The sequence below is a fragment of the Gambusia affinis genome, linkage group LG18, assembly GCF_019740435.1.
Source record: "Gambusia affinis linkage group LG18, SWU_Gaff_1.0, whole genome shotgun sequence".
Classification (NCBI taxonomy): domain Eukaryota; kingdom Metazoa; phylum Chordata; class Actinopteri; order Cyprinodontiformes; family Poeciliidae; genus Gambusia; species Gambusia affinis.
The window spans coordinates 2,643,489-2,655,726 of NC_057885.1; the positions used below are offsets into that span (position 1 = coordinate 2,643,489).

The 12,238-nt window shown below is 37.0% G+C and overlaps 1 protein-coding gene across 2 annotated transcripts in view; it reads right to left on the reverse strand.

Moving 5' to 3' along the window:
- adam19a (ADAM metallopeptidase domain 19a) overlaps window positions 1-12,238 on the reverse strand; it is a 136,410-nt gene that overhangs the window by 74,178 nt on the left and 49,994 nt on the right. For both annotated transcript variants that reach the window (XR_006368795.1, XM_044097810.1), the window contains exon 3: window positions 3,845-3,921. Coding sequence is in view for 1 of the 2 variants with exons in the window: in XM_044097810.1 (XP_043953745.1) it covers window positions 3,845-3,921 (77 nt within the window). In the remaining variant the exon portion in view is untranslated. The remainder of the gene's footprint in view (window positions 1-3,844; window positions 3,922-12,238) is intronic.

A 12,238-nucleotide genomic window follows, 5' to 3' on the forward strand; every position in this document is an offset into this window, starting at 1 on the left:
AATTTACTGATCCAAATCAAACTCCTGAACTTTACCAATACTCGGGTGGTTTAAAATTAATGCCTGCTACAATCGCTGTCCTGCCCATGAAACCTTTGCCCAGATTGAGGACCATCAGGAGTCATCTCTGTTTTCATTTCCATCTCCTCTCTGTATCATTTAGTGGTTCAATTTTGCTGCCACCACTTCTAGGCTTTCTGCTGTTTCAAGTTGGTCAGCCAGTCTATATCAGTTTTTCCATTGGTCTCCTCTTACCAAGTCATCAAACTGTTTCCAAGCAACTGAAGCGCTATGAATCTATTAAGTCTGAAATATGGCATTATTCCTAAATGTAGCGCTCTCTGAAACATCTCAAACTCACTCATCTCTGTCAATGTCAAGCACTCACAATTCCAAATATGCTTCAACAATCTACCCAGCTATGTTATAGCAAAACTGTTTCCATTAGAAACAACAGAGGCATGTAGGTATCATTATACACAGAATTACTGAGCTTAAAGGAGGCTGGAGTGGTTGGAAAGTAGAATAGATTTCTTTTTAAAACCACAGGGTTCTGTCAGGATAAAATGCTCTTCACTGATGCAGTTTCTTATCTACTGTGATTTTCTACTTTTGTATTACTCTAACTTAAAACATCCAATTTGCAAAGCCTGATCTGTTTAATTCAAAAACCTTAAACCTATCTAGTTTTTATCTTCTTAAAGTAAGCTAAGTATCATTAAAGTCCCGCAGAAAAATTAGCAAAATCTGGTTAAGGCCAGTTTTTTAAATTAGTGCAAAATATGTTTACAATGTTGAATACTGTGGAGGACCAAAACTGGCATACTTAAAAATAAAAGCAGAAATGTATATATTTTGTTTTTCCTTTCCTTTAAGTATTAAATTAAATACATGCAGTCGTGAAGACAAGGAAAACATGGAAAATCGCAATACTGGGCATTAAAAGAAGAAATTTGAAGAAAACCTTTGTGTATGTATAGCACTTACAAAGCAAGAAATTATTCAGGTTTATGCCTTTAAATTTACACAATTATTCCACTTATTGTGTATTAATGTCAATGATAAACATGTTTGTATGAATACAGCATAGGGCAATAAGAAGTAGGGTTGTCAAAATAATCAATATCATCACCTCCCTATAATCATCCATCCATCCATTTTCTGTTTACCCTTGTCCCTAATGGGGTCGGGAGGGTTGCAGGTACCCATCTCCAGCTACGTTCTGGGCGAGTGGTGGGGTCACCCTGGACAGGTCGCCAGTCTGTCGCAAGGCAACACAGAGACATACAGGACACACAACCATACACACACACACACTGACACCTAGGGAGAATTTAGGGAGACCAATTAACCTGATAGTCATGTTTTTGGACTGAGGGAGGAAGCTGGAGAACCCAGAGAGAACCCACCATGCTCAGAGAGAACATGCAAACTCCATGCAGAAAGACCCCGGGCTGGGAATCGAACCCAGGACCTTCTTGCTGCAAGGCAACAGTGCTTCTCTATAGTCAATACTAGCAAAATTAATTATTCAAAGATATTTTTGCATCAAAATTGATGTTAACTGGTATTTTCCTCCAGTCCCAGTGACACATTTGTCCTAATTATCAATTTTTTTCTAGTAGAACAGCGATAACACACACTGTCCCTCTCCTTCTCAATGAGCTGCTATTGGGAGTTTTAAACACTGCTAACATGGTGAGCACATCCAGAAAGAAACCCCAGTGACCCTCTTTAGCTGACAAGGGAAACACAACAACATTGTTTAGAGGTACTTTACTTATGACCCAAAGGACAGGAAGAAACAAACAAACAATGCCACATGCTAGCTGCACTACTTGAAATCTATCTACCTACAGACCCTATCAGCTGTGTTCACCTTCAGTTGATTCTTTTTTCCAGCGTCCAGTGGAAGGTAGATACTTTCCACTGGAAAGTATCTGCTTTCACCCTAAAGCAAGCCAACATGGGGTTGTGTCCTTTTATCGATATGAAGCTCTTAGGATTTTTTCACACCTGCTAACCCGATAGACTCTGCTTGTCTTGGGACCAAAATCACAACATTTGTTCCATTTTCATCTGCTGCAGTTCTCTTTAACACTGCACTATGTCAAACCAACAAAACCTTTTGAAAGAGCTCCTCCCCCCCTGCATCATCTGTGGTGGTGCTACACCAAAATCCACTAGAGGAAACATGAAAACATCTGAAGAAGACAGCTGCAACTTCCTTTTTCACTAAATGTAATTAAAAATGGAGTGGAGTCAGACGTTAGTTGCAGTTTGTTCGCTTTTTTGGTCTGCATCCAAGTTTGAATATGCATTCACATCTCCCCAAACTAACTGGACTGTGCAGCCAAACAAACCAGACTTTGATTAAAGTGGACTAAAGACTGATGTGAAGCTCATGCTTTTCAACACAACATTCTTGCAGACACTTTCTTTTTAACCTTTCTCTCAACCCCTGGATTATTCAACCTAAAATAAAGTTGGTGTTAAGAGACATCTGTTTTTTATTTGGTACTGCTGCCAGGGAACTCAAAGGAACACACCCTCTGAAAAACCACTGGAACTAACATGGTGGAAAAGCCATATTAGTTGACTGTAACTTAAACATGACATAGCATGTTTAAGTCTGTTTAGGTCTGTAAAAAAACTTTTTAAACAAGCTAAAAAAATGTGTGATTTATTGAGCCTGCACACTGCCTTCTTCAAAAACACAGATACTTAGCTTTCAGCTATGCACTCTCAAGTCAAATTAGTTTTGCGTCAACTAGCCAATATAATCGCTGGTTTAAGAAATGAAGAAGAAAGAGTGTTGAAGTGATTTTTCTCTAGAGCAAAGCAGTTGGAACAATTCAATTCATGCCAACTGCTTCACCAGCTGATCCGGATCAGTCTGAATACATGTTCACAACAGGTTTGAACAAGGCCAGAGATCACATCTACAAATTGTACTTTCACAACATTTTCCATGTTCAGAGAGGAGCCAAAAGTTGTTGTCAGCTACATTGTTTTTGGGATTATTTGAAGCTGAAATCTAAACAAAAATTAACTTCAGAACCACTGAAAGTTTGATTCATCTCATTCAATCTGTACTGTTGTCATTATAAATTCAGCTGGTGACTTTCATACTTTCAAATCAAACTACTATTAGACACACACTTCCTAACTAAAGTCTACACATGTGCTTTCCATGTTTTATGTGATATTGTGGGTTTGATGAAGAAACAAAGTGTGTACTCAGGTTCTCTCTGCCTCCAGGCTTAAAGAGGCCCACTCAGGGACTCTCTACACATTTGATTCTGATGAGCACGCAGCAGACTGAACTCCCCTTGATGTTATCACAGAAACATCATAACCTCAGCTGGCCTTGAGCCTTGTTCTGCCTGATCACCATGGGACCAGCCCGTTCATCCTGATTAGCCTTGCTTCACGTTGTGCCAGAGCAGGGCCGCTTACACGCTTCCTTTTTCTATCACAAAGAAGCAAGTAAATCCATAAGCTGTGACTCGGGATTAATGTGATTTTTATCTACCTTGAGGGAAATATGAAAATCTTCAAATGATGTTGGTGGAAACCATGGTGACACTTTCAGAGAAGCAGAGACGCTCCGACATTATCAACAGAGCATCAGGGATTCAGGGAGCTTTGCTGAGAATTATATGGAGTAATGCAGAGACGACACAAAAACTAAGCAGAATGATAGATGAGGGGACGTGATTGGTGTTTCCACTTCTTTTTGCCTATATGTTTCATCTCTTAATCATTTTCACAGTCCTCATGTGGAGGGCAGAAGGAGGTACTAGGATGTAGCAATCTAGGATGTAGCAGAAGGAATTCTTACTGATTAAGTTGTACTTGTAGCACCAGCTGGAGGTCACTGGATGAGAGCACGATTTCCCCTCTGGCAGGATACTTGTCCTGTTGGAACAAAAAATAGGGAAGTGGTTAGGCACACTCCCAGTCACCAGTATTCTACAGTTGATACTAGAAACAAGGGGGCAAATAAGCAGTTGCACAATTAGTGTTGAGAATTAGAAATCATCAATTTCTCACTCTTAAGTGTGGCTTTCAAGAGGAGACGTAATTTTTCAGTCAGGCAGCACTGTTAGATAAAATGTTAGACACACCATAGGCCACTTTTCTCAAAGTATTCATTCCTGTTGAACTTTTTCACATTTAGTCATGTTGCAGCCACAAACCTTAATGTTTTTTATTGGCTTCCAATGAAAGGTGGCCAAAAAAACTGACTGACAGACCAGTGAACTATTGTGAAAAGCTTCCTGTTATCGTGCCTCACTTTCCTTCAGAGACTGTTAGGTGGTGCAGTTTCTCTTTCTACAGCTGGAAAAAGCACTAGTGATCAAAGAACATTTCTGTCAAGTGGGTAAAAAGTGTGAAAATGGTGTCCAAAAGTGTATGAATCCCAGAAATGTTCAGGATGATGAGATCTGACAAGCTGGCAAAGAATTTGAAAAGCAGAGATGATTAAGATGTCAAATATACCTAGCTTTGTATTTGCATTGATTTTCTTCTAGTGTTTCCTGTTGCTACTGTTGGATTGATCTTACAACATATGTTTTTTTACAATGCCTTACAAAACTATTTAGTGTCATGTCTTGTGGTGGTGAAGGACTGAAGTGTGATATCAGTAGACACATTTGAAAAGAATTAATAATTCAATAAAGTGAATCTGAGGGAACACAGGAACCAGGGATGAAGGCAACCTGAGAACAACAAACGATCCAACAACAAGTGAACAGAAATACACACATTTAAATACTACAGAGAGCAACAGGTGAGAACAATCAACAAAAACACACACGGATGTGGGTCATGATATTCAGGCTTAATTGTGACTTAATTTTCTATAAGTGCATTAGCACAAACATCGTACCCAAATATCAACCCCATCATATTTAACATTATACAGGTTCACTTTTTTAAATCACTGTCCATAAAGGCAATATAGACTACTTAATGATTGATTAACAGAAAATAAAAAGTTACTTTTTAAAGCAGAATTTACTAAAGTATTTACAGAACTCTAATGAGCTGAAATTTAGATTTAAAAATGAAATGATGCCTCTCTAGGGGAGAAAAATAAAATAAAATCTAAATCTTAAGTACATATGATTTAAGGACTCTGAATATCTCAAACTTAACATTTCATCATGTTCAAGTAATTTTTCTTCTGGAGAAATATTTTGCATGTGATGTGTTCATCATCTGATGATGTGTTTGTGCACCCTGCAGCTAGGAGAGGCAACACCTGGCCAGAGCGTTGAGGGCAGCATGTCATGTGTTATTGATGCATTCTGCTTTGTCAGTTTCCATTCAAAATGTATCAGAACACAATAAGTGGCTCATTTACATACACTGTTAAGTTGCAAAAGCAGACATCAAGCTGAGGCTGAGGAGAGTCACAGGGCCGAACGTGCAGCAAGAACGTCCAGGAAACTTTGCACACCGTGTGATCTTTGACCCCAGACAGATACACATGGCTGCAAGAAAACAACTAAATCACCGATCTGGATTTCATCGCGGCTTAAAAAGTTAAATATATTACTTAGCCTCACGGAAAAGCATCTCTATTTCACTTTTCACTTCACTGCTTCTCCAAGAACTCCCAGGCTTACATCATTCATCATTCTTCAAAATGATGGTTCAGAGGTTTCTCTGAGTTTGTTCTGCTTTATCTGCACATTTGGAGATCATAAACAATTTTGATCTAAGTCCTCACATTCCCTAGGCTCAATTTGTTCTAATAGGCAAAGCATTTCCATTTTAATGAAGCATCAGGGATATATGACCTCTGTAGTAACATGTAATACTCTGTAGCCTGCGCAGAGATACACATTTTAGCCTACAGGGTGGATCATAATCATAATGGACCGTGGCAAATGAAAGAAATGGCAAGTTGGTAAAGTTACTTGAAAAATGACTGAGGAAACAATTCTGTAAAGGATGAGATAAAGAGCTGTTTGAGAAATCATTGACTGACAGTACACAAGGATGGAAGAAAAGAGACAAGAAAAGATTAATCGACATGAGAAACCAAATCAGACGAAAAAGAAAATGCAGTTGAAGAACGTCAGAAGAAGTCATGGTAGAGAAACTGTTTGGGTTTGAATTACAAATTCTGGCCAGAGCTAGTAGTAAGGATCAAAGCTGTGCAGAACCACCCAGTCTATTCTGAGTCCTAAGAATATGAGTAGGGCCTTGAAAATCTTCTGTTTCTCCACAATAGCAGGTGTATTAAAACATAACACACATACAAAGATATGAGATCTAGAGCTAGATATGAGAACAATGGCACTTGACTTAATGTTATGTTTTGATTGTTGATTCTATGTTGCATGACTTAGTGTTTTTCTGTTTGTTATGATGTAAAGCACTTTGAAATGCCTTGCTGCTGAAATGTGCTATACAAATAAAATTTGATTGGATTGATTGATCTTCAGATCTTTGATCCAACTATAAAATAACACCATGATAAAAACTTTACTCCATTAGTTATTTTGATCTGTTACTAGTAGTCAGGAAATGTTCTGACAGTTAATATTTTCTTGTTCAGTGATTCTAAATTCAACTCAGAGCTGCAAATGCAAACAAATGACTCCTGCACAAATTGCATATTACTATAAAGTTTACAGCAATCAACAGTTAAGGTGGAAAAACAGATCGGAATAAAAGATGGAATAGAAGAGGTTACTCAACCTCATTTGGGACTCTGGTAGGGAGATACAACTGTACCTTTGAAATTGACTTTAAAACTAGCACAGAGTGGAAATAATACACCAAGTGCTTCATGTAGTTTCTCTCCTATGTCGGGTTTACTTTGGGCTAGTGGCTAATTAGCTAATTAGAGTTAATTATTGTGCTGGATCAGACCCAGGCATAAAGTTTATATATATAAACTTCAAACATATTTCCCTCAAGACATGGGAAAAATTTATATATATATATATATATATATATATCTATATATATATATATATATATATATATATATATATATATATATATATATCTATATATATATATATATATATATGTGATGCTTTTCTGCACCAACATGCCTGAGTGGGACACCAGTGTGGGATCATTATTATATCAACCTATATATTGATTAGATGATTTAGTTATTACCATAGAAAGATATGACCTTTCAATATGTGCAGTTGCATTTCATGCATAATGAAATCATTAAAATGAGACAAAGGTTTAGAATATCACTCTTTGTGTTATGATTTTGCAAGATTTATGAGTTTGAGAGAGCTGGCAAGAAATATTACAATATTGAACATATAAAGCAAAAAAAAATAATAATTGAAAATTATGGATTTTATGCTTTTTCTCTGTTTCTTCTGTTTCTACTATATCAGCTTCTTCCTGGTTTTTCTATGGTGTGTCACATATGGAATCTGCTTATATGCTCCTCTCCACTGGCACAACACTCTCTGTTAAGTAAGTGAAAGATTTCTTTGAGTGTCATCATTCTGCAAAAGATGTTCCTCTGAGCTGACCACACCTGAAATCATAATAGAACTGAAGTCCTTTTCATTTTTTTTCAAGTTCATAGTAAGATGTGTTTGGAAAAGTCAGCCTCCTCGAATCAAAAGTTCAACAAATAGTTTCAATGCTCTGTTTGTTAGCATCTAAAAAATGCTAATAAATGTTAGAAGAAATGATCTTCCAGCTGCTGTGATAAATGCTCTTGGCTCACTCATTTCTTTATTGCTTTTTAGTGAAAAGTGGGTGAAACTAGCCCATGAAATGGTTGGAAGGACTACTGTCAACTCTGGTGCAATTTCCTCAGTCAATCATTCAAGCAGCATGAAGACAGTGCAGGAAAGGTGTGAGCGGGTGAAGTATTGAAAGCACAGGCAATCACTTTGAAAACTTAAGAGAGCCTGAAGTGTGAAGGGACTGGAGGGTGAAGGGATGCTGAAGGATAGACAGTTCAGGGTTAGGCTTCTTTGTAACAGTAGAAAAGTGCCTTGAAGGATTTTCTTCTACAGTATTGTGAAAGCTAAATGACATTAAGTGTTTCTATAATTAATCTCTGTCAAAGCTGGCATAATGAAGCAGGTCCTGTAGTGAAAGGCAGTAGAAGAATGAGATGAAGACGGGGATGGGCACAGGCAGCAAGGTATCCATTATTGCTCCCCAAAGCGAATCAAGATCAGCATGACTCACCTCCACTGTGGCATCTAGGTAAGCGTGATGCTAATGGAAAGTTGCTAAGTTGTGTGAGTAAGCAACACGACCATTATTGTTTTGACAATTTTTTTTTGTTATACTATAAATCCTTCTGTTACAGGCAATGTAGTAAAGTCAGTATTCTGGTTTAGAACATTCACTGAAGAAATACTAAAACTGTTTGCCTTGAATATCATTTTAAAAGCTTATCTTAGCTTTTTCAGACAGAAGAAAAGCCCATGTCTTGGCAAAATCAACACACTGTCACTTCATTACCCAGCAACCTCCATCAGACCCTTCATGAGGCGACAGCTGCATGCGCTCTGGTTTCAGCTTGTTTGGGAAGCAGTTTGAAGTGTCTCAGCATCTCGTGGCTCTGAAGCCGCCTGGTGCTGAGACAGACCTGGTAGTCAGACTAATCACACACATCAAAGAATCCAGAGCCAAGCTATGAACTACAGTAGCACCGTTCAATTGTATGTTTGACAAAACTAACAGTATGCTTCTATGTTCCTGTGATTATCAAGTGAACTGTTTTTATGAACATGTTAAGTTTTGTTGTTTAAGAAAAAGGACAATCATTCTAGTGCAGCTGAAATAACTTGTGCACATTTATTAAAAGCTTAATTTATCTTTATGTTTTTTTTAACCCTGTCCTGTGTTGTCTCTTTTCTTTGGGTTCAAATGTTTTGCTCATCCTTGTCTAGTGAACTAATCTTGGATCCATCAGGGTCACATGTGCAAAGGTCAACAGTCGTGCTGAAGTCTAGTCAAAACCCTACCATCCCATTCAACGTAGACATATAAAGTTAAGCCCCAGAGCATTAATGCTACTGGCAGTTTTAAATTAAAGTAAATTTATTACTTTGGTTAACTGTGTCTTGTAGAATTGTCACAGTGCCAAAGTTTTAAACTTGATACAGATGCTAAGAAACATACTTGAAATGATTTTTGATATTGCAGTAAAATTTTATTGAATGGACTCTTCTTTCTATTTCACAGATGAAAATATTATTAATTAGAGTATGACTCAAACTAATTGGTTTTAAGACAAAACCATAAAGTACGTAAGTTCGTTTTTTGTTTGCTCGGGCTGTAGGAAGAAAAAGGGGGGTGAAAAAGTGCAACAATTGAGCAGATATAAATGGGTCTGTTTATATTAATTTTGAAGCAAATGAGTGTCTTTGAATGATTAATTTTTCTAGTATCGATTTTATCAAGATGTTTATTATTTTGACATCCCTGGTCATCTTTATCTTTACATATTACAAATAGTTCTTTCATTTGCCTTTTCATTTTTAAATTGTAAGAATATTCCACTGTGAACAGATAAGGATTAAAATCCATTCTACAGTTACACACAAGTACCACATTCAAGTTCAAGACTCAATCATAAAACATCTTATGCTCCAACACTGTGGGGGTCGAAAGTCCTAATTCATCCAAAGTCATTTCCATATAAATCAAATCCATTAGAGCCGAAAAGGACATACATTTCCATGCCTCCTCCCCTGATAATGCACTCTATTTGTGACTCAGCATGGAGTATTTTACAGAGCTACTTCACAGCATGATGTGTCTTTTAAGTCAAATGAAAATCCTTCTTGGCAACAGTAATGGCAGTGTGAACACAATCCCATCTTCAAAGGAGCAACAAATGCGCTCAATTAGAGCCATTAAAGCAGTCTAGGAACAGAGAGCTACAATTTCATAGTCACCAGTAACTCCTAGTATTTATTCAGGATGAAAAAATTCAGCACAATTTTTACAACCTTTGCTTCTATTTGAGTAATCCACTGTTATCTGTCAGCAAAATAAATAAGCTACACTTAACATGTTTTTGTCCTTCTTCAGCAGATTACAATGCCTAAAGGTTTCAACTTAAAATACATAAAAAAATATAGAAACTTGGCATAAACTAAGAAGTATGTTTAGCTAGTTTTCAAAAGTATTAATACAAACACTTTCACAAGCAAAGCAGCAGGAAGAAAACAGTCCAGTTTTAATGACAGCAGCATAATGGAGTTCTGCTAGCCGTCAGTGATGAGAACTACAGACATGATGTGGAGAGGATTTCTTTCAGAGACAGACTGGAACAGCTCAATAGGATGTTAATACTGTTAACTTGACACACGAGGGGCTGTGTAAGTAACAACATTTGGAACCGAGCAGCCAATGTTGGCTGTTTGCCATGTGAGGTAAAACAAGGGTTTTGCATGTGAAGCAGGGAAATGAATTTCCAGTGATGTCTTTGCTTAGAGGCTACATTATTGTTTATTGATCATTTTGTCAATGCATGCTAATGTAAGCAGATAATACATGTTCAGAAGTAACTGCAAGAAAATCATCCTTTTTCATCTGAGAATATGGAAACAACAGATTAAATAATGCCATTAATATTTTCCCTATATGTTTGCCCAGTACTTATGAAGTATTATAGCCATAGAAATACAACTCTACTTTCTAGATCTCATACTCTAGAAAGTATGAGATCAAAATAATGTCTTAAATCTTTACAGTTTACTAGAGATGTGCATTCATTTTTGGCTGGTTGAAGCTGTTCAACTTACCTTTTAATCAGTTTTGACAATAAATATGTCTGAAAATAATAACTTGTTTCCAGACTCAGTTGCTAAATTGAAATGGATGCCCTGTGAGGAGATGACACACAGTGTGTGTCACACTCCTACACACTCTGGGACATATCTGATTAGACTATCTTTGCCTTCATTCTGAACCATGTACTTTATATCATATAATGTCAATCACCTCGTGATTACCATCACTGTATGTTTAGTTTACGCACCATTACTGTCTTCAACATTAATCCAAATATAGGCTCAAAGCACAATTAATTGAATGATTATGTATCAGTTTGTAATGGTGACATAGAGCTCAAACTTAAGGATGTTTGTCTTTTCTCTTTCAAGTTCATTTTGCTCCACTACCAGCTTCTCGTTTATTTTGTAAACTTGTCCTGATGCCATGGTTACTCATTGCATCAGATGTTAGTAACTATCAAAAATGCCAGCAGAGAGTAAGGCATTAGACCAGTGGTGCCCAAAGTCGGTCCTGGTTTAACGCACCCGGATGAAATGATGGCTCATTAGAGGCCTAAGAAGAACACTGACATGTTATCACTACCACCAGGGAGAGAATTAAAACATGCAGGATGCCGGCCCTCCAGGACCAACTTTGGGCACAACTGCACTAGACAGATGTAGCTTCCAGACCAGCTAGGAATTTGGAATTAAAATAATCTTCATTTAAACAAAGAAAACCCTAAACATAAATCTTAACATATTATCATATATTTTATGAATACAGTGTAAAAATCATCCTTCTAGATCTAGGGGAGGCCAATGTTTAAGTTATAAGATTTTCAAAACTGTCTGTGTTGACTGCTTGAGCTTAGAGGAGGATGAATCTTTCATGTTATGATCTGGCGTAGACAGGTCATAACACATCTATAAGAAACTTTGGAATGAAAAGTTTCCCTGTTGGTAGACAATCGTTTGTCAAACTACAAAAATGGCCGAATGGGGTCTAGTGGAACGCTCTGTGACCAGAAGGTAAAAAAAAAATAAAAAATACAAACATACCTCAGAAGCGAGGAGTCTGTGGACCTACAATAACTAGGAATTTAGACCAAAGGATTTCAGTTCTACTTTATATAGATCAGAAGTCTATATAAAGTAGCTTACTAAACTGAAATAATTTTCAGTTTGGTTGAGAAAGCCTCATTTTTAAAGGAGTTACACATTTTAAACATATTAATTCCATTAATTTTACTTATTTGCCTTTCTAAAGAACTGAGCAATTAAAGGCAGATGTGAATAATTTTTTAATCCGTCATCCCAGGTAAAGCTGGTCAGGTTTTGGGAAAAACCTTCAAAAGAACTTTAAAGGGATCCATCCATAGGGTGCCAGTTCTCCAGCCTCATCATACAGAAACTTGATTGAAATGTTAAATCATCAAACAGTTATGAGATTTATAAAAAATATTTTTTTATGGATTCATAAAACTTTTGGG